The sequence below is a fragment of the Odocoileus virginianus genome, chromosome 19 (assembly GCF_023699985.2).
Source record: "Odocoileus virginianus isolate 20LAN1187 ecotype Illinois chromosome 19, Ovbor_1.2, whole genome shotgun sequence".
NCBI lineage: Eukaryota > Metazoa > Chordata > Mammalia > Artiodactyla > Cervidae > Odocoileus > Odocoileus virginianus.
Genome location: NC_069692.1, coordinates 23,703,756 through 23,731,713, shown reverse-complemented (window position 1 = coordinate 23,731,713; position 27,958 = coordinate 23,703,756). Strand labels below are relative to the sequence as shown.

General features: G+C 38.6%; 1 protein-coding gene across 5 annotated transcripts in view; it reads right to left on the bottom strand.

Annotated features, from left to right (window-relative positions):
• The window catches only part of METTL24 (methyltransferase like 24), a 138,046-nt gene that overhangs the window by 65,773 nt on the left and 44,315 nt on the right, over positions 1–27,958 (bottom strand). For 4 of the 5 annotated variants that reach the window (XM_070449969.1, XM_070449967.1, XM_070449968.1 and 1 more), the window contains 2 exons: positions 18,415–18,554; positions 7,492–7,720 (listed from right to left, as the gene is read on the bottom strand). In XM_070449969.1, coding sequence (XP_070306070.1) covers positions 7,492–7,720; positions 18,415–18,539 — 354 coding nt within the window. In that variant the 5' untranslated portion in view covers positions 18,540–18,554. The remainder of the gene's footprint in view (positions 1–7,491; positions 7,721–18,414; positions 18,555–27,958) is intronic. The other variant, XM_070449970.1, reaches the window with a different exon arrangement.

The window sequence follows — 27,958 nt, the reverse complement described above, 5'->3', positions numbered from 1 at the left end:
ATTTTAAATGTATATAGGAAAAAAACTGGAACAGTTGACTATTGAGTCCGTGGATACTATTTCTGCAGATGATTCTAAGGAAGAAAGGTGAATTAGTTAAAAAAAAAAAAAATGAAGGCAAGATGCACACCCTCCCCATTGTACCAAACACAAAGCAAAAAAGAGAATGATAAGGGAGGGAGGGGACAGAAAGATCAAAGCGGGCTCAAAATCAAGGTGAACATCTCCAGGGACCAGAACACAGAGCAGTAGGCAGGACTGAAGCCAGGACATGCTGGGCTCTGACATAGAGCAGGTAGCAGAGGTCCTGGGGTGCATCTCCTTCAAAGAACAGGAACTAAAAGTGCTCCCATGACAAAGCAGCTGAGCCACATTTACTGATTTAAAGCCAAGGGCTGAAGCGGAGTTCCCTGGACTCAGAAAGGAGCCCAAAATAAACTGCTGAAAACCACTAACTGGGGCTAAGGCTTAAAACCAGTCATTGGTCTAGGGAGGTAAGAGAAGAGAGGCTCACTCTTGCAAACAGCAAATGAGCCAAATCCAGACAATTCAGTAACTGGATATTCCCATTATCACTGAAGAAACAGAAGCCCCCAGATGCTTATATAAGACCGGGCCCTGAAGGCTATTGTAAAATCACTAGGCAGAGAAAGGTGGAACCAAAAAGGAAACAAAATAGAAAACCAAACCAAAAACCTTCCACTGAAAATGAGCTAACAAACTGAACCTAAAAATACACACAAAATCAAATGATGAAAAACAGTCAACCAAAACCATAACTGGAACATTACTTCATTGGGAGAGTAAATTCATTTTGTTAAACTGTCTGACTAAATTTTAAGTATGTTTAGGGCAAAAGTAGGAAGTCAAGAGATATCTGGGTAACACGCAAGTTTCTCTTCAGAGTACAAAATAAAGCAGGGCAAAGTCTAACAGAGTTTTGTCAAGAGAATACACAGGTCATAGAAAACATCCTCTTCCAACAACACAAGATACAACTCTACACATAAACATCACCAGATGGTCAATACCAAAATCAGACTGATTATATTCCTTGCAGCCAAAATTGAAGAAGCTCTATATAGTCAGCAAAAATGAGACCTGAAGCCGACTGTGGCTCAGATTATCACCTCCTTACTGCAAAATACAGGCTTAAGTTGAAGAAAGTAGGCAAACCACTAGGCCATTCCATTATGACCAAATCAAATCCCTTATGATGATATAGTAGAAGTGACAAATAGATTCAAAGGATTAGATCTGACAGAGTCCCTGAAGAACTATGGATGGAGGTTCATAGCACTGTACAGCAGACAATGACCAAAACCATCCAAAGGAAAAAAAAAATGCAAGAAGGAAAAATGGTTGTCTGAGGAGGCCTTAAAAATAGTTGAGAAAGGAAGAGAAGTGAAAGGCAAAGGAGAAAGGGAAAGATATACCCAAATGAATGCAGAGTTCCAGAGAATAGTAAAGAGAGAAAAGAAAACCTTCTTAAGCAAACAGTCCAAAGAAATAGAAGACAACAATAAAATGTGAAATACTAGAGATCTCTTCAAGAAAACTGGAGATATCAAGGGAAAATTTCATGCAAAGATGGGCATAATAAGAGACAGAAATGGCAAGGACCTAGAAGAAGCAGAAGAGATTAAGAAGAGGTGGCAAGAATACACAGTAGAACTATACAAAAAAGAACTTAACAACCCAGATAATCACAATGGTGTGGTCACTCACCTAGAGACAGGCACCCTGGAGTGTGAAGTCTAGAGGGACTTAGGAAGCATTACTACAAACAAAGCTAGTGGAGGTGATGGAATTTCAGCTGAGCTATTTCAAATCCTAAAGGATGATGCTATCAAAGTGCTGCACTAAATATGCCAGGAAATTTTGAAAACTCAGCAGTTTTGCTGAGCAAATTTGAAAACTCAGCAGATTTTGAAAACTGACCAGAGGACTGGAAAAGGTCAGTTTTCATTCTAATCCCAAAGAAAGACAATGTCAAAGATGTTCAAACTACCACACAATTGTGTTCATTTCATATGCTAGCAAGGTTATGCTCAAAATCCTTCAAGCTAAGCTTCAACACTATGTGAACTGAGAACTTCCAGATGTACAAACTGGGTTTAGAAAAGGCAGAGGAACCAAAGATCAAATTGCCAACATCTGCTGGATCATAGAAGAAGTAAGAGAATTCCAGAAAAACATCTACTTATGCTTCACTGACTATGCTAAAGCCTTTGACTGTGTGGATCACAACAAATTGTGGGAAATTCTTAAAGAGATGGAAATAGCAGACCACCTTATCTGTCTCCTGAGAAACCTGTGTGTGGGTCAAGGAACAATAGTTAGAATCGGACATGGAACAACAGACTAGTTCAGAACTGGGCGGAGTATGACAAGGCTGTATATTGTCCTCCTGCTTATTGTACTTACATGCAGAGTGAAAGTGAAAGTTGTTCAGTCGTGTCCAACTCTTTGCAACCCCATGGACTACACAGTCCATGGAATTCTCCTGGCCAGAATACTGGAGTGAGTAGCCATTCCCTTCTCCAGTGGATCTTCCCAACCCAGGGATTGAACCCAGGTCTCCTGCATTACAGGCAGATTCTTTACCAGCTGAGCTACCAGGGAATCCCAATATACAGAGTACATCATGTGAAGTGCTAGGATGGATGAATCACAAGCTGGAATCAAGATTGCCGAGACAAATAGCAACAACCTCAGATATGCAGATGATACCGCCCTAATGGCAGAAAGTGAAGAGGAACTAAAGAGCTGTTTGATGAGGGTGAAATAGAGTGAAAAAGATGACTTGAAACTCAATATTCAAAAAACTAAGATCATGGCATCTGACTCCATCATTTTATGGCAAATAGAAGGGAAAAAAGTGGAAGCAGTGACAAATTTTATTTTCTTAGGGTCCAAAATCACTGTGGGCAATGACTCGGCCATGAAATTAAAAGATGTTCTTTGGAAGGAAAACTATGACAAATCTAGACAGTGTATTAAAAAACAGAGACATCACTCTGCCAACAAGGGTCCATAGAATCAAAGCTATGATTTTTCCAGTAGTGAGGTGTGGATGTGAGAGCTGGATCATAAAGAAAGCTGAGCACCGAAGAACTGATGCTTTCAAATTATGGTGCTGGGGAAGACTCTTGGAGTACCTTGGACAGCAAGGAGATCCAACCAGTCAATCCTAAAGGAAATCAACCCTAAATATTCATTGGAAGGAGTGAAGCTGAAGCTGAATCTCCAATACTTTGGCCACCTGATGTGAAGAACTGACTCATTGGAAAAGACCCTGATGCTGGGTTTTTTGAGGGCAAGAGGAGAAGGTGAAGGCAGAGGATGAAATGGTTAAATAGCATCACTGACTCAGGGGATAAGAATCTGAGCAAACTCTGAGAGAGAGCGAAGGACAGGGAAGCCTGGCGTGCTGCAGTACAAGGGGTCACAAAGAGTCGGACACGACTTAGTGGCTGGGAAACAATAACAACAGGCTGTACATAAACTAAAACTATATCTAAAAAATATGAAAATAAAGGACTCTATAATAGCATTTCATATAAAACTAACCCCCCTCCCCTAAAAAAGCTGGTATGGCAGAATCAACAGCAGACAAAACAGAACTTAAGGCAAAAGGGATTTCTAGAAATAAAAAAAAAGACAAAATAAATACACATGGTGGAATATTTTTCCTGAAAGTGTCTATCACTTTCCATTTCCGACAGCAAAGCATTTCAGGGTAGGGGAATATCGACATATTGCTTATATGTGCAAACTCGATAAGCAAGAAGTAAAGGGAATATTTTTGTGGTTTAATTTCAAAGTTCGTATTCTCTTAAACACAGCACCAACCACACAACAGAACTCTTGTTTTGTAATTAATGGCAGGCTCTCTGCCCAGGGAAGCAGAAAGCGGCATTCCCTTCAGAGTCCAAGGCGACACACAAGCTGGCGGGCAGTGTCTTGGGTAAGGGAGGACTTAACCCCCAGGGCTGAACAAGCAGGAAGTCCAGCTCCAGCTTCATCACCTGACTGGCATCCCCAGCCGCAAGGTCTACATCTGCATTGTATTACTTCTCAGCAGCTTCTTTCATTTGCATACAATCCAGTATTTACTTTCTATACACTTGCCAGCAAAGCTGTTTGGTACCCTGAGTCAGTTAACAAGAATAGTCTTAAGACCAAGTCTGAAGGACCAATTCCCTTCAATTTCACACAAAGATTTCATTAAAAAAAAAAAAAAAAACTCTTGACTAGCATTAGGTGCAGTTAGCAATTTCCAGAGAAATCACTGGCATATTTTCCCCTAGAACAAAGAAAGGTAAAAAAGCTTCTATAAAATTTAGTAAAAACTTACTGAAATTATTAGAGGGGTGGGATGGGGAGGGAGATGGGAGGGAGGTTCAAAAGGGAGGGGATATATGTATACCTATGGCTGATTCATGTTGAGGTTTGACAGAAAACAGCAAAATTCTGTAAAGCAGTTATCCTTCAATAAAAAATAAGTTAATAAAAAACTTACTGAGATCTTTAATAAATAATTTCAATTTACAATCAAATGACGAATTCACTCCAGGCACGCTGCTGGAAGTTTTCACCCAGTGTACTCTACTCTAATTCCAGAAACAATCCATTTAGGTAGCATCATTGTCCCCATTTTATTGACAATCAAATTGAGGGCCAGAACGGTTAAATGACTTGCCTGAGGACCCATGCCTCAAACCTAGAGTAATGAGCCTTACAAAGGTAAGCTCTAATGTAGTCCTGTTATTCATATTATTATCAGCATGATTATGACTGAAAATAATTTCTCATTAACCAGCCTGGATCATTTAGGGATACTCTGCGTAATAAAGTCTTATGATTAATATAAGCAGAAACCTCAGATTCGATATTTCTAATCACATTCTGGAAAAATTCAGATGCATAGTTACAGCAATAAGCACTCAGCCAAAAGAAGACAGTTAATCATTCCAAATAATGCTGAATCCAGGTGATATTATTCCCTGACAGACAGGGCTTCTCATGCACACACTTTTGCTGATGCAGCTGCTTCTCACTCGATGCTTTAGAAAGGCTTTTTGATTTACGGTTTGAAGTTAAAATTACCAGAGAGTTTTAAAAGCAGTATGAAAGCCATATGCATCTTACTGTCACTATCTTAAGACTGTGCCTTTCATTTTTGCCTACATTTTTGCCTGAGTGACTGGAATCTAGGTATGGGTAAAGATAAGAAAAACAACCACTTAAAATGGAAAACATCACAAAATTATATGAGATATTTTAAACTCATGAAGTGAAAACAAAACAACAAAACCCCTTTGGTGTCTATAGTCACTTTCAGGAAAAATAAGTGAACGAGGCAAGGCAAACACGTTGACATGTTTTAGTGTGTTTTTCCTATTTGTTTTCCTTGTCAGAGATACATCCTATTTATCAAGGTCTGTACACATGTTGAAAAATGAAAACAGACCCTGTCTGCTGCAGGCCAGAACCAAGGTTTCCTTTTATCTGGCACCACGTAGCTCCTAGAAGCATGTCCTAATGGAAGCAATCATTCACCAAAGGCTTTAGATTTTGTTTTAAAGCACTCACCCAAAAAAAATCTTTATGAAAGAATATCAGTATCTTTTAAATTTTCAACAAGGGACTTTTTTTTAAAGGGGAAAATACATACATGGCAATTCTGAGCCAGATCACTTTCATTATTTATGGGGTTTTCTTTCCTCCATTTTTTTTATTGTGGTAAAATGCACATAACATAAAATTACCACCTTAATCATTTTTACATGTCCTTATTAGTGTTTTCAATAAAAATAATGGCCCTAAAGCCTCTAAAACATTTTTCTTTTTTAGGAATCTCTGAAAATATTTCTTCTGTGTGAGAAGCAGTGTTATAAGAGGCATGACATTTTATCTACAGCATAAAGGTTTGCCCACTGCAGCTCCCATGGAGTGAAACAATTCAGGTGTCTACCTGGTAGACATTTTTCATACAATATGTGGCATAGATAAATTATATCCACAGATCACTTTTTGAAGTCTCATTTTATCCTCACATTTACCAAATCTTTGGCTAAAATATTATCAAAAAAAGCGAAATGTCTTTGTGTTTCACCTCTAAATACTCAGTCTTTTCTTTGAAGAATGGGAGTGGAGGAGCAGGGTATAAAAAGCGTGAAGGTGGAGCAGTAAGACTCCGAAATGAATGCAAAGAATGAGTAGTTAGCTCTTTGAATAATCTAGAGTTGACATGTCAAAGGGTCAAGGCAATAATCTTCAGCCACAAAAAAAAAAAAAAAAAGTCTATGAGGTAACAAACAGCAAAAACAAAATAAAATTCTGAAAAATGCTCTCACTTTCTTTGGGTTCTGTTCAAAGACTTTGATCCCCAAACTAATATATGTGTTTCATTAAGGCTCCTAACTATCACATGCTACTTACTCTCAATGGCAAATCAAAATACAAACACAAAATTCAAAACACATGTTAAAAGAACACCAAATTCTTTGAAGTTGTTCTTGAAGAAGCTCCTGCTGTCCAATTAAAGAAAGTTTTGTTTTCTGTTCTTTGGATTTTTTTTAAAAGAGGAAGCTGAAGAAGAGGGGGGAAGGAAAAAGAACAATGCAGAGGAATTTTTTTTTTTATTAAAGATCAAGCTGCCAATTAAGGTTTAAAATTGAATTCTGTATACATACTGTGTCTCAGGAACACCCATTCTGGTATGTCCTAAATTACATGCCATCTCTGGGGATAATAAGCCAAGGGAGGCCAAACCCAAGAAGGGTTGGCAATCAAATGCAAAACAACTACACTCAGGAGAATTTCTCTAGCATCTACCTACAGAATGCAGTTGGTCACATTTATACTAAAAACTGCTTTCAAAAAACACAGTTCAAAGATTAAGTTTCCTTTTGCTGTCCATTCACAATAAAATATTTGTAGAGATTTGACATCTTTTGATATAATTGTATCAGTTGCAATACACATAATGTCCATTCAATTTTACAAAGTACGTTTTAATCAAAGCTACACATATTTTCTGACCTTTAAGAGCCTGGAGACCCAAAATCATTGTTTCAACAGTGAGAAACATGATATACAAGCAATCTCTTATCAAACATAAACCTGGTTCTGATTACTTTTTGTATTTGAAGCCGATACAAGTAGTTTGCTCTGTCTGGATATTTAAAATCGATTGCCAAATGGGAATGGTACTCTCGAGCCCACCATCAGAGTTAGTTTCTTATTCTCCTTACCGAGTCTTGGTCAAAACCTTAAGCACCACTCAACAGCAACTAAAACTGTGAAATCAATTTAAATATCTCTATACTTGCCAAAACTTTATATCTACAGAGCTGACTCTATAAATAATGATGAGGTTAAAACTGAACCTTCAACTATCCAATCCTTGATTTACATTAAAAAAAAAAAAGACAGCTTATGAATTTGTTCACTTTAACTATGAAATCAAATGAAAAATCTGACCTTGTGATGCCCAAATTCATTCAAAATGGTTCCCAGTTTTCTGGTGTTGCTATACGGTTTTTGGGCAGCAAAAGCTGGATGGGGGTCCCGCCAGTCGATGGACAAACGGTGATACCAAAGACGCTCACTTTCCAGAACATGAGCTGATTTAACACTAGGATCAAAACGATGCACCTCACATCCACTGTTGGCCATGCCAGCCTCAAATTGGGTATCATCACTTCCTAGGCTGTAAAGAAAGAGGATAGAAATCAATAACAAAAAAATATAATGGAGAAAAAGTGTTAACTGACAAAAATGATAGTGCCAAGGCCAATTTTCTTAGCCATATCAAGGCTTCTCCTGTTTTAGAACATGGCTGGTTATACACATTCAGTAAACCTTCCTTCACAAAAAGCATTAAAGCTAAAAGCTTCTGGATAAAAGAAAAGAGAGGAATTAGGTGCTAAATGCAGACTAGAGAATCACATATTCAAACATGTAGGAGCATATAAAATTAAATTTTTTAAAAGATATAAGCTATAGTATCAATGAAACAAAGACTATCTAGTAATCTCAGAAGATATTCTCAGAATATGCCAAAAATAAAAAGTCCAAGCATCAGTTCCCTTAGGGAGAGGTGCATTCTGCTAACGAGGTAATTTGTCTTCCTTGTAATGACCATTGTGCTGTGCATGCAGTTTGACTTAAAACAACAGCTGCTTTCTTTAGAAATGGGTTGTATTTTAAATAGCACAGTTAAAGAAAAAAGGCAGATGTATGTGGCTCTACTGAATCTGGTACTCAAGAAGCAAAAGAGGTATATCGCCTCAATTCACATAAGCAAGGGGAAGAAATTAGGAATTAGTTGTACTTCAGCATTGAAACATGTGTATTATCTAGGGTGAAACGGATAACCAGCTCAGGTTGGGTACATGAGACAAGTGCTCGGGCCTGGTGCACTGGGAAGACCCAGAGGGATCGGGTGGAGAGGGAGGTGGGAGGGGGGACTGGGATGGGGAATACATGTAAATCCATGGCTAATTCATATCAATGTATAACAAAAACTACTGTAATGATGTAAAGTAATTAGCCTCCAACTAATAAAAATTAAAAAAAAAAAAAAATGAAAAAAAAAAAAAAAAAAATAAAAATGACATGTACACACTGGTAAAAAAAAAAAAAAAAAAAAAAAGGAATTAGTTGTACTTAAGTACCCAGTTAGGTAACACATTGTGGAATATTTATATACTTACAAATTTCTAATTTACTGAGAAATATTTCTTACATAGTGATGTAAGATTCATAACTTTGATTAAAGCATGATTTTGAATGAAAAACATTAAATTAACCAAGAGAGGATGATTTTTTTTAACAATGAGTTGACTTTTCTGCCCAAATACTATATTTAGATGTGATTAAAGATACCAACTGGACATGGACCAATAGACTGGTTTCAAAGAGGAAAAGGAGTATGTCAAGGCTGTATATTGTCACCCTGCTTGTTTAACTTATATGCAGAGTACATCATGAGAAACGCTGGGCTGGAAGAACCACAAGCTGGAATCAAGATTGCTGGGAGAAATATCAATAACCTCAGATATGCAGATGACACCACCCTTATGGCAGAAAGTGAAGAGGAACTAAAGAGCCTCTTGATGAAAGTGAAAGAGGAGAGTGAAAAAGTTGGCTTAAAACTCAACATTCAGAAAACTAAGATCGTGGCATCTGGTCCCATCACTTCACGGAAAATAGATGGGGAAACAGTGGAAGCAGTGTCAGACTTTATTTTTCTGGGCTCCAAATTCACTGCAGATGGTGACTGCAGCCATGAAATTAAAAGACGCCTACTCCTTGGAAGGAAAGTTATCACCAACCTAGACAGCATATTAAAAAGCAGAGACATTACTTTGCCAACAAAGGTCCATCTAGTCAAGGCTGTGGTTTTTCCAGTGGTCATGTATGGATGTGAGAGTTGGACTGTGAAGAAAGCTGAGCACCAAAGAATTGATGCTTTTGAACTGTGGTATTGGAGAAGACTCTTGAGAGTTCCTTGGACTGCAAGGAGATCCAAACAGTCCATCCTAAAGGAGATCAGTCCTGGGTGTTCATTGGAAGGACTGATGTTGAAGCTGAAACTCCAATACTTTGCCCACCTTATGCGAAGAGTTGACTCACTGGAGAAGACCCTGATTCTGGGAGGGATTGGGGGCAGAAGGAGAAGGGGACAACAGAGGATGAGATGGCTGGATGGCATCACCGACTCGATGGACATGAGTTTGAGTAAACTCCGGGAGTTGGTGATGGACAGGGAGGCCTGGCGTGCTGCGATTCATGGGGTCGCAAAGAGTCGGACACAACTGAGCGACTGAATGAACTGAAGCAATAATTAATAATGGTTTTAAGCTACTGAGTTTTAGAGCGACTTGTTACACAGCAATAGCTAACTGACAAACCTGGCATTAAATGTAAATCCAAGAGTTGCAATAGTAAAAGTGAAAGTCACTCAGTCATGTCCAACTCTTTGACCCCATGGACTATACAGTCGATGAAATTCTCCAGGCCAGAATATTGGAGTGGGCAGCCTTTCCTTTCTCCAGAGGATCTTCCCAACCTGGGGATCAAACCCAGGTCTCCCACATTGCGGGCAGATTCTTTACCAGCTGAGCCACAAGAGAAGCTCAAGAATACTGGAGTGGGTAGCCTATCCCTTCTCCAAGGGATCTTCCTGACCCAGGAATTGAACCAGGGTCTCCTGCATTGCAGGCGGATTCTTTACCAACTGAGATATTAGGGAAGCAATAGATACTGCAAAGCATTTTTTAGTAGTCAGATTTGTTTCTATATAGATCAGAATGTTATAGAAATCACCTGTCCTAAAAGATTTTCCACGTAATTGAATTTATCAACATTTAGATGAGCAAACTTGTGCTTTCATGGAAATATGGAACTCATCAGAAAAATGGAAGTTTGGTAGCCTCACTAAGAGATCAAACACTAGTCAAAAAAGTACTCATTAAATATGATTTGTATATAAATTTTCTAGAGTAAAGAAATGTGAATGATTTATTTCTCTTTGAATTTTCAGAACATCATTTCAAGAAAAGATCTTCTGCTGTAAAACATGTATATATTTTAATCAAGGCCTCAAAAAATTTTAAGAATTAACCATATACAGTTGTATAACTAATTTTTAGTAAGCATTATATTATACCTTGATATGTTTTCAATTTAAACTCATTTCTTATAGTTAAAAAAATAGCAAATGCCCTTTAAAAAGCTCAAGTTGTGTATAAATATACAAAACAAAAAGTAATTTCCTACCACTAGAATTTTAGCCATTAATTTCCAGAGATAAAAACTTAGTAATTTTTTGTGTATCCTTCCAGAAATTTTCTACATATGTGCAAGGATTCTCTATTAGAAATATCATAAGTACCCATACACATATATAAGTTAATTATTAGATGATGAGGAACTATTTTGGGTGATATACTAAATAACATGAAACTACTGAAATTTGCAAATTTTTTGTTATGCTATTTTTACTGAATAAAATTCACTTAATTTAAATATATAATATGCACTGTATTGGAAAGTAATAAACTACATTTATTTAATCAATGCCTGTAATTCTTATTTTCCTTTATTCAAAATGGTACTTCTTCACACTTAGTTTAAATTAGTCAAGTTTGTGGTAGGAGTAAAAAGCAAAAGGAAGAAAAAATTTGATATACATAGGTGTTGCAAAAAGTGGCCCAAAGGGGTAAAGTCAAGACTCAAACTCAATCCAGGCAGTTCCAAAGCATGTGCTGTTTATATTCTACCTCACTGCAAATAAGTGCAGGACACAGAATTATGGAAGGAATATTTGTGAACTTGGAGATCTACAAAATTGTCAGCTACTAGACAATAAAGCTCCATAAAGTAAAGGACTGTGTCAATCTTGCTTATTTCTGAATCCTTAGTGCTGAGGGGGTAGATGAATGATGACAGATAAACTTACAAAATGCTGCGCTAAGTGAAAGAAAACTATTAGGTAGGGCCTGGAATTGCCAGAATATACAGTCCAATATCCAACATGACATGGGATGGGCTATATTTCACTGACAGATAAATTAACCTGGTGCTTGCTCTGAAGAAACTCATAAGTAGTAAAGAAGAAATATTTTTGAGCAAATATCTATAATAAACTAAAATAAAATGATTATTTATACCAAAAGTGTATTTAGTCTATAAGGACACTATTTTCTGCTCTTATTTAACTGAAAAGAGAATTCACTGTGGAAAAATTTTACTTTATAGACATTTTTAAAATATATATTTTATGTATATATTATAAATATAGATCATGATCGCATGGCTTCTACCTCAAGGTTTAAGATAGTTGTTCCAGTTCCTGCCATCATAACTGCATTCCAGCCATCAGGGAAAGTAAAAGGGGAAGTGAAAGTCACATGCTTTCCTCCTCATGGCATGACCTAGAAATTGCACCTATCACTTGCACTTGTATCATATTGCTAAAAGCTAGTTACATGGCCCCTAACAGCTGCAAGAAAGTCTAGAATACACAACCTTTGGCAAGGTGACTGTGAGCCCTGCTAAACTCAGGAGGTCTGTTACCAAAGAAGAATGAAAGAATGAATATTGGTGGACAACTAGAAATTCCTGCTACAAGCCATGTTTGAAACAGGTAAGCTGTCAATACATATATTCAAAGATATAAGCTTTCATGAACACTGTAACCTATCCCTCTATATGGAGGAGAGAACAAATTATATAACTCATGCTTATATTAACAAATATTAATATTATTCCATATATGTTGACATAAAAGTTTGAGATCACAACAAACTCTTCAGCACAGAAGGGTTGTCAAATCTGAGGGATTTGTTGAAGAAATAGGAAAGTAGGAAGGGGCAAATTATAGGGCTAAACACCCAAAGGTAACAGAATAACAGAGTAACCATCTTGGCCCTCCTCTCCTGATGTCTCAGAGAGCAACAACCAGTATCCCTAAGTGTAGTTGTGTGGGTTGTACACTAAACAACTCTAGGGGGCATCACTCCTAATCGTCATAATGATTATCCAACAGATGGTAGTAAAAGTTCTTGAGGGAGGAGATGCCTTTTCCCATATGCGTAAAAGTATCCCTTGGACTAGCTACAGTACTGGCAATTGCATGCCCTTTGATGCTACTGAAGGGTAGAAGGGATGTATGTAGCACTTTAAAATCCTTGATTATTCTTTTAAAAATATTTCTATTAGGGTAACTGTCCTTTATGTTCCCTAAGATGCAAAAACTCAGAGTATAAATACATGAAGAGATACTCAATATCATTAACTAGTAGGGAGAAACAAAATAAAACTATAATGAGATGCCGTTTCACAGCTACTAAGATGGCTATACACAAAAAGACCAATAATAGTAAGTGTTGATGACAATATGGAGAAATTGGAACCCTCATACACTGTTGGTGGGAACATAAAATGGTATATAACCAAGAGATATGAATACATATGTCCACACACAAAAATCCATACATGAACCTTCATAGCAATATCATTCATAGTAGCCAAAAGGTGGAAAAAACCCAAATGTCTATCAGCTGATGAATGAACAAATAAAATATGGCCTATCCATACAGTGCAATATTATTTGGCAGTAAAAAGGAATGAAGTACAGATACATGTAATAACATGGATAAAACTTGAAAGTATTATGCTAAATGAAAAAAATCAGTCAAAACACCACATAGTAAATGCTTCCATTTATATGAAATGTCCAGAGTAGGCGAAACTATAAAGACAGAAAGTAGATTAATGGTTGCCTAGAAGTGGGAGATGAAAAGAAGGAAGTGGGTATGAGGAAACTGGGAGTGACCACTACTGAGTACAGGCCTTTCTTTCTTGGGGTGATGATAATGTTCTAAAATTGACTGCAGTGACTAGAAACCATTGAATCGTACTCTCAATGGATGAATTTTGTGGTATGTGAATTATATCTCAATTCAAAGTTGTTTAAAAAACTAAAAAAATTAAAAAAATCAGACCATATATAGGGAAAGTTTTTAACTCTCATCATTGAAGACAGAAAGGTTGGAAGAAGTAAGACAATTTGTATTTCCCCCAGTATTATCAGTCATCCTTTCCTCATTTCAGCAGGAACCAGAGAATCTGGACAAATAATCACCTAGATCTGTAAACTGCCAACTACTAGAAAGTAAGTGTGTGTGCTCAGTCACTAAGTCGTGTCTGACTCTGCAACCCTATGGACTGTGGCATGCCAGGCTCTTCTGTCCCTGGGTTTCTCCAGGCAAGAATACTGGACTGGGTTGCCATGTACTCCTCCAGGGGGTCTTCCCAACCCAGGGATCAAACCCACATCTCCTGCGTCTCCTGCATTGCAGGAGGATTCTTTTACCACTCTGAGGAGTAATAGGCTTTCCAAAGCACAAATGACAACGAATAGTGGATAAAAATACTTTATAATCATTCATTTTTATTAAATAACATTACATAAAATGCCAAGATTTCATCTAAAACATATATTTTTTAATGGAATGATATCGTCCCTAAGCATGGGAGAAAATTGATTCTTTAAGTATATGTTTAGAGTATAGATAATACATAAGTTATGTAAATAGATATACAGTGTATAGTATTAAAATTTCATGGGGAGGATGATTAGGGGGAAAATTGTCTAAAAAGAGTCCTTGGGACCATGATTTTCTAATTCCTCATTCATATAAAAAATGAGCTCTTACTGTGTTAATTAAACTATTAAAAGATTAAAATTTTGGCTCTGGAGCTCATTCATTTCTCTTGAAAGGCTCAGGGTAACCAGAAGTCCCAGATTTTCTGCCTAAGATATTGGCTTTTGTTGCCTAAACCACATATCAAATTTTCTTGTCTCATGCTGAGAATTTATATCTTAAAACCAAATGGTACATCATGTCAGAAAACTAAACAAGAGGCAAAAAAGATTTATCTACATATTATCCCCTCAAGTTTTCTCCTCCACTCCCACTCCTACCCCTGAAATATAATCTTTGATATAAAGGATTAAAAGGTGATTTTTCCCAATTCACTTTAGCTACCACCTTCATTCCCACCCCATCTCCCTACCATCATCCCTCCACCTCACATACAAGCAGACTTGCAGGGCAGACCCCATCTGAAGTCAAGCAATAGACAATATTATCACATGACCTCACAGCCTCTTCTCACTTAACTTCTCTTTCCCCTTCTCCATAACATAACCTTCCTTTTCAGTGCCTTCCCCTATCTTAATTGGTCTACTCTATTCCTTTTCAAAACTAAAATGGATCTGCTTTAAATTTTCAACTAAACTTGACTCAGAGTACACTCCTAGAAAAACTCTTTTACATTAACTGCAGAATAAAAAGCTTTGATTCCTAGCAAAGAAATTTCAGACATCAGAGAGAATGTAGAGGTGATACCTCCTTCATTTCTTGGAGGTGGAAGAAAGGTAGGACAGAGATCAGAGAAGGGTATTCAGCCTCTGCCTTCTGATCAGTATGTCCTGAGATCCTTTCTTCCTCTCACTCCTAAAAGGTCACCTCCAGCTGCAGCTTCACTCATTACGCTCAGTTAGGATAGGAATGGCTAAGCACAGCAGGGGCTTGGATGGTCTGCTGCTGCAGCCCTGGGGTCTAGAGCTTGGGCCTAGAGCTTGGGCCTGAATGTAGGAGCACCATGACCCACTTGCCTCCTGCCCAGCCTATCTATCTCACAACTCTCCCAACACTCGCAAATGTTTCTGCTTCATTTCAGAACCACCATTTGTGGCCTGGGTCTCTTTCTTCCCTCAGTATCAACTGAGATGTTGTCAGTTGGCTATTACCTTCCCCTGAAGCAAACAATTCACCTGAGAGTATTCTCAATCCTGAGAAATAGTATAATGAAAATAAACACCCATAATCCAAAGCATTCTTTTTTAGGGCATAAGAAATATTTTCTTTAGTTTCCAGTTTTCAATTAAAGCATTGTTAGGTTTTGAATCAAATGTTGGCCCTTGAAACCAATCCATTTCTTTTCCCAGTAGAATTCAACTGTTCCTATCTGCTCTTTACAAAGTTGATTTTGAATAGTGAGCATTTAAATGAAAATAAGAAACTACCTTTTATATGCAATAATCTGAAATCTTACAGCAGAATGACTTTATCTAATGGCTTTGAAGTATAAGAAAAGCAAAAAGGAACTTGAAAAATTTCCCCCAAAACAACTTTCCCAGTTTTGTTTTACTCAGTTATATTCTTTAAATGAAATTATTCCAGGGTGTAAAATATTAAGCAAAACATAAAGGCAGTTTGGAGCAAGAAAATAGGACCAAGCTGAGATCTTTAATTTGCATGTAGAACTATGCAATTATTTTTATGACCTACTTTCATGCATTTTTAATATGATATAAAATAAACTCCACTGTCACAACGTCCCATTCTTTCTCCAATCTTGCAGCATAGCTGGTGGGCTCCAAGAAAAAAGGAGCTCTGTTCTAATCAACTGGCTAAGCAATGCATTTACTAATCTTCAGCCTCCTAGTTTAATTCATGGCAGAACCAGCTTCCCTCTTGAGTCTTCTTACCTCAGGCAATGTTTATGTAGCAAATATATATTGAGTGCCTACTGTGTACCACACTTCACTGATATACACCATGCCTCTTCATTCAACCCATAAAAGAATGTTTCTATTATCCTGAGATTCTTATTTGAAACCTGTTTGCTTGTTTTTTAAATCCACAATGACTACAACTAAGAATTCTTGCTTGGTAAAGTTTGACAGCAATCGTGATCCTCTATGCAATTAGCACCTTTGGGTGAGCCTCTGTATCACCCAAACCTTGGCTCTGAACCCTCATCATCTAGGAATCTGGTTGGCAGTTGTCACTCATGAGCCTGAATGTAAACTACAGAGGAGATGAAACCTATTGGTGAGTAACAAACATGATACTTGGGAGGGTCCCCAGTATTTTGTAAAGGACTCCAGGGATCTTGCCTGAGAAACTAACCACACAGCTTCTAGAGTCAACACAACAGGGTATTCAAACAAAAATAACCCTCTCCTGCCTTTTATTTTTTCTGAGATATATATAATTTGTAAATTTTCAGGACTGTTTATATGAACATTGATGCACTGAGTAAAATGGTCTCATTATTTTATATGTATCCTTTTACAACAAGCCCTCCAAATCTATTTGAACATGTAGGTCATTTTCAGCCTTAATAACTGAATATCAGTGTCTCCCACAGTTTTGACAAAACCTTGTTATTTTCACAGGCACTCCCTCTTTTTATTTATTTATTTTTTTAGTCTAAAAGTATACACATATTTACCATTGGCATAAAACAAAAAAATCCAACAGAGGCCATTTGTCCTGGGTCACTCATCATCAGTTCAGTCAGTCAGTTCAGTCGCTCAGTCGTGTCCAACTCTTTGCGACCCCATGAATCACAGCACGCCAGGCCTCCCTGTCCATCACCAGCTCCTGGAGTTTACCCAAACTCATGTCCATCGAGTCGGTGATGCCATCCAACCATCTCATCCTCTGTCATCCCCTTCTCCTCCTGCCCCCAATCCCTCCCAGAATCAGGGTCTTTTCCAGTGAGTCAACTCTTCGCATAAGGTGGGCAAAGTATTGGAGTTTCAGCTTCAACATCAGTCATTCCAATGAACACCCAGGACTGATCTCCTTTAGGAAGGACTGGTTGGATCTCCTTGCAGTCCAAGGGACTCTCAAGAGTCTTCTCCAACACCACAGTTCAAAAGCATCAATTTTTTGGCGCTCAGCTTTCTTCACAGTCCAACTCTCACATCCATACATGACCACTGGAAAAACCACAGCCTTGACTAGATGGACCTTTGTTGGCAAAGTAATGTCTCTGCTTTTTAATATGTTAACTAGGTTGGTCATGACTTTCCTTCCAAGGAGTAAGCATCTTTTAATTTCATGGCTGCAGTCACCATCTGCAGTGATTTTGAAGCCCAGAAAAATAGTCTGACACTGCTTCCACTGTTTCCCCATCTATTTCCCATGAAATTATGGGACCAGATGCCATGATCTTAGTTTTCTGAATGTTGAGTTTTAAGTCAACTTTTTCACTCTCTTCTTTCACTTTCATCAAGAGGCTCTTTAGTTCCTCTTCACTTTCTGCCATAAGGGTGGTGTCATCTGCATATCTGAGGTTATTGATATTTCTCCCGGCAATCTTGATTCCAGCTTGTGGTTCTTCCAGCCCAGCGTTTCTCATGATGTACTCTGCATAGAAGTTAAATAAGCAGGGTGACAATATATAGCCTTGATGTACTCCTTTTCCTATTTGGAACCAGTCTGTTGTTCCATGTCCAGTTCTAACTGTTGCTTCCTGACCTGCATACAGGTTTCTCAGGAAGCAGGTCAGGTGGTCTGGTATTACCATCTCTTTCAGAATTTTCCAGAGTTTATTGTGATCCACACAATCAAAGGCTTTGGCATAGTCAATAAAGCAGAAATAGATGTTTTTCTGGAACTTTCTTGCTTTTTTGATGATCCAGCGGATATTGGAATTTGATCTGTGTGTATAAGATTTCTAATATACTCACTGTTGCTTTTTTTTTCTAGGGGCATTGTTAATATTTTTCTGTTTCTAATAAGAATGCTCTAATACTAGCTGAGAATCACTGGCTTCACCAAGGAGATCATCATTAGGCTGAAAATGGAAGTTATCAATTTACTACCAACAGAATGGGAGAGAAAGCGGCCCTGGCCATTGAACCTCTGCAAGTGCCTAAGGTTACATAGCAGACAGAAGAGTCTGAAATGATGGCAGGAGAAGCAGCGGAGCACCTGTTAAACCCTGCAACCATTCATCATTTGTCTTGCTGAAAAAACCTTGTCTGCCTACAGGAGCGTTTTTTGTTTTCTGGCTGTAAAATGTACTTACCCTAACGAATAGAGCCGGCACTGCTTGACACGGATTTGATGAACTAACCCAAACCTGTCATCGAGACAGACCGACCAGGGCTTTTTTGTAGGGCTGGAGGCAGTAGCCAGGCTGTCTGTGCTCATGTGATCACACGCAATCTGTAAGGATTGGAAATCAATGTGAATAATTTAAAGTACTGGATGATAGATGGCAGGTAGACTTACTGCTTTCCCGGTCACTGAAAACCATAATGGGAGAGTTATATCCTTCTCCACTGATAACCACGCGCACCCCCCCCTCCCCCAGGGAATCAGAGGATTGCTATAAAAAAGTTTGGAGGAGTCTCAAATACTAGATTATAGGTAATGTAGTGGAGATTAGAGGCAGGTTTGAAGGGAAATTAAGAACTGCTATAAAAAAAAAAAAAACTATAGCCTTTTGCAGAGAGTATACAGAGGACAACAAATCAGGAGCAAGGATGGCAGAGAGGAGAAGCCAGGAAAGGCTCTACAGAGGTGTGTTAGTCTTGGAGAAGGAACAGAAGTTGAATAAGAGGCTGAGACCAAGAAGGGCATTCCAGACATGGAGAACAGTGCTCCCAAACCACAGAGGTCTGTTACTCACAGCATTCCTATTAGAAGTTGTGTGATATGGCTGAGGGCATAGATCTTAGAAGGACACAAGATTATTTACTCCTTATCTCAGGCAGACAAGGTTAGGCCAACATGCTCCAAAAAGGTAGCATGTGTTGATCAAGGTAAACAACTGATCAGAGGTCAAGTGAGAATAACACAAGCCCCGACTAACAAGATAGTACTGTCTGCGATACACTTCCAATAAGCTTCCTCCTGCGGGGGTGGGCAAGAGCCCCAGATGGGAAGGAGGCTCCTCTTGATCTAGCCAAAGCACCTCTCATAACTCATCCATCAAAATTAGATAAGAAAACCAAAAGGAACATGTATCTAAATCAAGCGGAAGGAAGCCAGTTTCTAATTTCAAATGCACATTAAGTAAATATACTTAGCGAGGAATTCTGACTTGTGTTTGAACCTGGCGCAGTATGCATGGCTGAGGCTGTTGGAACCAAAGAAAACAAGTTCTGTGGCCAAGGTATTTATCTTACTGAGCGACAGTGTTTCCCTCTAATCCCTCAAAACTCTCATAGTCATCATGATGCCCCACAGATCATGCAGCAGTTCTTGCTGTCACATCACAGACAACAGACCATACCAGAGGCAAAGGATGTTTTGAGTTTCATCGCTTTAATTCACTGGAAAATATAATAGTAAACGATTTCTTTCTTAAAAAGGTATTCTAGGCTTGGTCAATCCTTTCATTTATTTTCCAGAATGTTAATCTGAAAACAGCATTTCCCTTACTTTGGCTGTAATCTAGGACTGACCTGGCAAAATCATCCTAGCACTATCTATCAATGACTGAGAGAGAGCTTCCTACTAGAATTTGAACCTTTTATAGGAAAGTTTAAAAAGTGAAATCCTAATATTTATTTGTTCTTTCCTTTTGATGAAACAAAAATGCAAATTTTAAGGCAATAAAAATTTAAACATAAAATTTTATGATCCACCACTCGCCTTGTATATGCAGACATCTTTGGTGAACTTTATGTACAATGCTAATATATCATTTTCCTTAAAGAAGCAACTGGTACAGAATAGACTGGGTCAAGTAACCTGGGGAGATTCTGGGCCTCACTTAATGGAAGTTCTTAGCTTACATACGTACGTAGGACTTTATTGATGTTACTAGCTTTATTACTTGTATTCTATTTTACAAGATTATTATTTCTTGTACTAATAAATGTGTGACTGAGCCTCCAATAAAAGTAATGATCATTAGGCAACTTAAAACTATTGACAAAATATATAGTCCTATAAGATCAAAGATTGTAATAGTGTAATTCTAGACAAAACAAGAAGCAAGCATTTCCTAGACCATAATAGACTAGTAAGACACACGGTCCAGAGGTGGATGGCCAAGTCCAGTAATAGCATATTGAGTAGGCTAACAAGGAAATCCTTGACTGACTTGGGAATAAGCATTCCTAGTGCCTTGGGACAAGCTTGCCATGAAATGCCTCCAAAACCTTGGTCAAAATTAAGACCAAAAGGGATGGAACTGTAAAATAAAAGATGTTATTCATTGTGTAGTTCTACAGGAATCAAGTTATTTGCCACTGCAGTCACTGACCTACAAAACACATTGAAAGGAATTCAGAGCAAAAATCAGAATGAGACCTTCTGTGCTCTGGAAAAACTGGCAGAATAGGCCTTCAGATAGTTAGATATTTTCAGGGGAAAATGTTGAATCCAGTTTCCTGCATCTTTCCATACTACGAAATGCACTATAACCATTAAGTAAAATATATGTTTTTCACTATTAATAGTAACTTTCTACCAAGATGTGTGCTTGCAACAGGCACATGCCCTGTTGTCAAAATCATATATCTACCAACCTCCCCACTCAGAACAGTCCTCAGAAGCTGAGAGACTTCTCCAAGTTTATAATTATAATCTCCAAGCTTATAATTCTCAGTTTGGTTTATAAAATTTTCAATTTCTTTCTCAGACTGACTACTGATTAATTTTGTCAACATCCTCAACCCAGTTTTTTTTCTACTTCTCAATCTGCAATCATTGTTCAAAGGAAAAATAATAATAGAAAATGGAATTGAATCTTCTCCCAAGCAACTAGTAAAGAGCACATTTATTAACTGGATCTGTCAACATGTCAATCTGTAGAATTCATTTCCTACTATTCTCCCACAAATAAATGGAAAGTATGCCACTGCCTACCCACTTCATGTTCCCACCCACCCATCCAAAGGAGAGGGTGCTACTCTAATAGTCAAAACTCAGTGTTCATCAAGCTTGTTCTTACTAGTAGGTATGCTGTGATGCCTTAAAACTTCATTGGCACTCGGCTCCATGCCCTGCCTCCTGCAGTCAGTTAGTTAGACCCAGGGCAGTTTGGTGGGTCCCAAAGGCATGCCTGGATCTCCTAAACCTGAACCATTTATTCTAAGGTAGCCTCCTGGGGTATCTTTATTAAAGTGGTATGATGATCCCATTTCCTATTGTTTCTTTTTATGTACCCTCTCTGAGAACCTCCAAAAGACAGGGATGTTCACAGCTGCTTGTTCATCATGTCCTCCCAACACCATTTAAATCTAACTCTAGCCTCTCTTAATCTTCTAGATTAAGAGGTGGCAAGAATACACAGAAGAACTAGACAAGAAAGGTCTTAATGACTCAGATAATCACAATGTTCCAGTCACTCGCCTAGAGTCAGACATCCTGAAGTGTGAAGTCAAGTGGGCCTTAGGAAGCATTACTATGAACAAAGCTAGTGGAGGTGATGGAATTCCAGCTGAGCATTTCAAATCTTAAAAGATAATGCTGTTAAAGTGCTGCACTCAATATACCAGCAAATTTGGAAAACTCAGCAGTGGCCACAGGACTGGAAAAGGTCAGTTTTCATTTCAATCCCAAAGAAGAGAAATACCAAAGACTGTTCAAACTGCCACACAATTGCGTTCATTTCACATGCTAGCAAGGTAATGTTCAAAATCCCTCAAGCAAAGCTTCAGCAGTATGTGAACCAAGAACTTCCTGATATACAAACTGGGTTTCAATGAGGCAGAGGAACCAGAAATCAAATTGCCAAAATTTGTTGGATCATGGAGAAAGCAAGGGAGTTTCAGAAAAACATCTACTTCTCTTTCATTGACTACACTAAAGCCTTAGACTGTGTGGATCACAACAAACTGTGGAAGTCTTAAAGAGATGGGAATACTAGACCATCTTACCTGTCTCCAGAGAAACCTGTGTGCAGGTCAAGAAGCAACAATCAGAACTGGACACAGAACAACTGACTGGTTCAAAACTGGGAAAGGAGTAAGATAAGCCTGTATATTGTCACTCTGCTTATTTAACTTATATGCAAAGGACATCATGCAAAATGCCAGCCTAGATGAATCACAGGCTGGAATCAAGAATGCCAAGACAAATATCAACAACCTCAGATATGCAGATGATACCACTCTAATGACAGAAAGTGAAGAAAAACTAAAGAGCCTCTTGATGAGGGTGAAAGAGCAGAGTGAAAAAGCTGGCTTGAAATTCAACATTCAAAAAACTAAGATTATGGCATCTGGTCCCATCACTTCATGGCAAAATAGAAGGGGGAAAAGTGAAAGAAGTGACAGATTTTATTTTCTTGGGCTCCAAAATCACTCCAGATGATAACTGCACCCATGAGATTAAAAGACACGACTCCTTAGAAGGAAAGCTATTACAAATCTAGATAGTGTATTAAAAAACAGAGACATCACTTTGCCAGCAAAAGTCCAGATAGTTAAAGCCATCTTTTTTCCAGTAGTTAGGTAAGGAAGTAAGAGTTGGATCATAAAGAAGGCTGAGCACCAAAGAATTGATGCTTATGAACTGTGGTGCTGAAGAAGACTCTTGACGATCCCTTGTACAGCAAGGAGAACAAACCAGTCAATGCTAAAAGATATCAGTCCTGAATATTCATCGGAAGGACTAATGCTGAAGTTGAAGTTCCAATACCTTGGCCACCTGATGTGAAGCGCCTACTCATTGGAAAAGACCCTGATGCTGGGAAAGAGTGAAGGCAAAAGGAGAAGGGGGCAGCAGAGGATGAGATGATTAGATAGCATCATTGACTCAATGGACACAAATTTAAGTAAACTCTGGGAGACAGTGAAGGACAGAGGAGCCTGGCAGGCTGCAGGCCAAGAGGTCGAAAAGACTTGGACACAACTTAGCAACTGAACAATATCTAGCCTCTCCCACCATATTTCTCAAGGTGTGGCCACCTGCATCCTGATAGATGAGTGAGTACTTAAAAATTTTTGAGTCCCACTCCATATTTATAAAATCAGACTCCTTGAGTCTTATGCATGTGAACATACATTTTAATAAACTCTCCCAGGTGATTCTTAAGCAGGAGGTCCTGAGAGTTTCCCGGCAGCCTTTTGTAAAGCTCCACTGAAATGTTCCAGATTGGCCTCACCCATGCCTTAGCAAATTAAGGGAAGAGGCTGTGCTTGAGCTAGACCTTTCAACTGAAAACAGCAGCACCTCCAAAACCTCACCCCTAACAGAGGGCCGGAGAGGTGACACTACAGTTATCCAGAGGGCCCCCAAGAGTCAGGTAAATATTTATGGTCAAACTTCAGGACATTGAGGCTCAGCTGCTCCCCCTTTATGACCCTTAGGGAGTGGGATTTTATCCTATTAAAGTTAACACTTTCTTCTTCCACAGATTTCCTCTTGTTCCGCTATCTCTATTGGAAAAACATTCTTTTCCATTCAGTATCTGTTATTGTTCCACTTTTCTTTGCTAGTGCAAACATATAACAGAAGTTTTTCCATTTTCAGTTCATTTCAGTCACTCAGTCATGATGGACTCTTCGTGACCCCCTGGACCGTAGCACGCCAGGCCTCCCTGTCCATCACCAACTCTGAGTTTACTCAAACTCATCTCCATTGAGTCGGTGATGTCATCCAATCATCTCATCCTGTCATCCCCTTCTCCTCCTGCCTTCAATCTTTCCCAGCATCAGGGGCTTTTCTAATGAATCAATTCTTTGCATCAGGTGGCCAAAGTACTGGAATTTCAGCTTCAGCATCAGTCCTTCCAACAAATATTCAGGACTGATTTCCTTTAGGATTGACTGGTTTGATCTCCGTGCAGTCCAATGGACTCTCAAGAGTCTTCTCCAACGCCACAGTTCAAAAGCATCCATTCCTTGGTACTCAACTATCTTTATAGTCCAACTCTCACATCCATATATGACCACTGGAAAAACCATAGCTTTGACTAGACAAACTTTTGTTGGCAAAGTAATGTCTCTGCTTTTTAATATGCTGTCCAGATTGGTCATAGCTTTTCTTCCAAAGAGTAGGCATCTTTTAATTTCATGCCTGCAGTCACTGTCTGCAGTGATTTTGGAGCCCAAAAAATAAAGTCTGTCACTGTTTCCATTGTTTCCCCACCTATTTGCCATGAAGTGATGGGACTGAATGTAAGCCAGCTTTCTCACTCTCCTCTTTCACTTTCACCAAGAAGCTCTTTAGTTCTTCTTCGCTTTCGGCCATAAGGGTGGTGTCATCTGCATATTTGAGGTTATTAATATTTCTCCTAGCACTCTTGATTCCAGCTTGTGCTTCATCCAGTCCAGCATTTCACATGATGTACTTTGCATATAAGTTAAGCAGGGTGACAATATACAGCCTTGATGTACTCCTTTCCCAATTTGGAACCAATCTGTTGTTCCATGTCTGCTTCTAACTATTGCTTCTTGACCTGCATACAGGTTTCTCAGGAGGCAGGTAAGATGATCTAGTATTCCCATATCTTGAAGAATTTTCCACAGTTTGTTCTGGTCCACACAGTCAAAGGCTTTGGCATACTCAATAAAGCAGAAGTAGATGTTTTTCTGGAACTCTCTTGCTTTTTCAATGATCCAACAGATGTTGGCAATTTGATCTCTGGTTCCTCTGACTTTCCGAAATCCAGCTTGAACATCTGGAATTTCATGGTTCACATACTGTTGAAGCCTAGCTTAGAGAATTTCGAGCATTACTTTGCTAGTGTATGAAATGAGTGCAATTGTGTGGCAGTTTGTACATTCTTTGTCATTGCCTTTCTTTGGGACTGGAATGAAAACTGACCTTTTCCAGTCCTGTGACCACTGCTGAGTTTTCCAAAGTTGCTGGCATATTGAGTACAGCACTTTCACAGCATCATCCTTTAGGATTTGAAATAGCTCAACTGGAATTCCATCACCTCCACTAGCTTTGTTCATAGTGATGCTTCCTAAGGCCTACTTGACTTGGCATTCTAGGATGTCTGGCTCTAGGTGAGTGATCACACCATCATGGTTATCTGGGTCATTAAGATTTTTTTTTTGTCTAGTTCTTCTGTGTATTCTTGCCACCTCTTCTTAATATCTTCTGCTTCTGTTAGGTTCATACCATTTCTGTCCTTTATTGAGCCCATCTCTGCATGAAATGTTCCCTTGGTATTTATAAGTTTCTTGAAGAGATCTCTAGTCTTTCCCATTCTATTGTTTTCCTCTATTTCTTTGCATTGATCACTGAGGAAGGCTTTCTCATCTCTCCCTGCTATTCTTTGGAATTCTGCATTCAAATGGGTATACCTTTCCTTTTCTCCTTTGACTTTAGCTTCTCTTCTTTTCTCAGCTATTTGTAAGGCCTCCCCAGAGAACCATTTTGCCTTTTTGCATTTCTTTTTCTTGGGGATAGTCTTGATCACTGCCTCCAGTACAATGTTATGAACCTCCATCTGTAGTTCTTCAGGCACTCTGTCTATCAGATCTAATCCCTTGAATCTGTTTGTCACTTCCACTGTATAATCGTAAGGGATTTGATTTAGGTCATACCAGAATGTTCTAGTGATTTTCCCTACTTTCTTCAATTTAAGCCTGAATTTTGCAATAAGGAGTTCGTGATCTGAGCCACAGTCAGCTCCCAGTCTTGTTTTTGCTGACTGTATAGAGCTTCTCCATCTTTGGCTGCAAAGAATATATTCAATCTGATGTTGGTGTTGATCATCTGGTGATATCCATGTGGAGAGTCCTCTCTTGTGTTGTTGGAAGATGGTGTTTGCTATGCAATGCGTTCTCTTTGCAAAACTCTGTTAGCCTTTGCCCTGCTTCTTTTTATACTCCAAAGCCAAATTTGCCTGTTACTGCATACCTCTTAACTTCCTACTTTTACATTTTAGTCCCCTATGATGAAAAGGACATCTTTTTTGGGTGTTAGTTCTAGAAGGTCTTGTAGGTCTTCATAGAACCATTCAACTTCAGTTTCTTCAGCATTACTGGTTGGGGCTTAGACTTGGATTACTATGATATTGAATGGTTTGCCTTGGAAATGAACAGAGATCATTCTGTATTTTTTGAGATTGCACCCAAGTACTGCATTTTGGACTCTTTTGTTGACTATGAGGGCTACTCCATTTCTTCTAAGGGATTCTTGCCCACAGTAGTAGAATAATGGTCATCTGAATTAAATTCACTCATTCCTGTCCATTTTAGTTCACTGATTCCTAAAATGTCGATGTTCACTCTTGCCATCTCCTGTTTGACCACTTCTAATTTACCTTGATTCAGGGACCTAACATTCCAGGTTCCTATGCACTATTGTTCTTTATAGCATCGGACTTTACTTCCATCACCAGTCACATCCACAACTGGGCATTGTTTTTGCTTTCATTGTTTTTTTCCACTTTAACCATTTATTAATCATCTCATTTATAGACATTAGCTTTTGAAAACAACTAGGAGTACTCAGTAAAATTCAGCTCCTAAAAACTAATTAAATATTGATTTTTCAAACTTTCCTGTTGAGATTTATGGCCAGGGCTTCAATGAAGTCGCTTGCAAGCAAAACCAATGAGGGCAGTAACTCCTAGCTAAGCTCTAATTTAGGTAAATATGGGTTTTTTTTCCTCCCTCCAATTCCCCTTGTAATTTTAGCCAAATAAGAGAATCAAACCTGGACAAAGGAAAACAGATTGCAAGAAAAAAAAAGTGTTTCCTGAAATGCCTTTTAGTTAATTTAAGTTGAGGAGATCTAATTTATTTTCATTTCATTTTGTATCCCAAAAGCCTGAATAGCATTTCTGCCAACCCATAACCAGAATCTGGCAAAAGGAACCCTTAAATTTTGGGTACGTTGGCAAGAATCACTTCAATAATCAAATTGCATGTTAAAGTAATACATTATTTTGAAAGGTAAAATATCAAGGAAAGAGTTGTATTTTTGTTGCTCTTATCCAAATTTGTGTGAGTGTGAATGTGTGTGTATGTGTGTGCAGCAGTAAATATAATAGAAACTATTCTTCTATTAATAAATGTGCAAAATCTGAATGTCCAGAGCCGTAGGTTCTTATGTCATTCTTAGAAACAGTTGGATGAGTAGATGATTAGATAGATAGATAGGCTGACTTTAAAACGTATTTTTTCTTTTTAAAACAGCAACTGTTGCTTATATTAATTTTGTACTGCAAGCCATGCTTCCTGAAGGCATATGGTTTGGGGGTTGCCATAAAAAGCTGAATCTGGAGCTTTCCTTTAGAACAGAGCACTGGGTTTATGATTTAACCATTTCTTGTTAGCAGCAGATCATCTATGCCAGAACTCAGAGATGCAATCACAGCCTTTCACACTAGAAAACAATACCTACTAAAACTGAACTTGATATTCTGCCCACTCGAACCAAATACCATATCCTTTGGTGTTTCATTAAAAAATGCAGGTCCCCAACCACACCTTTAAGGTCACCACAATCACAAGTCCACGGGCACCTTCCCCCCAACAGTCTAATGTCACACTGTCCCATGCTCTGTGCTCCTGTTCCCAAGCTCCCTGGGCCTGGGGAAGCTTACCTACCTATCTGTCCACTCTGCTAAAGAACAACAGCTCTCTTGCTCCCTAGCCGTTTGCCAGTGTGTGGGGGTATTTAATTCAAGTTTGACATCCCAGCCAGTG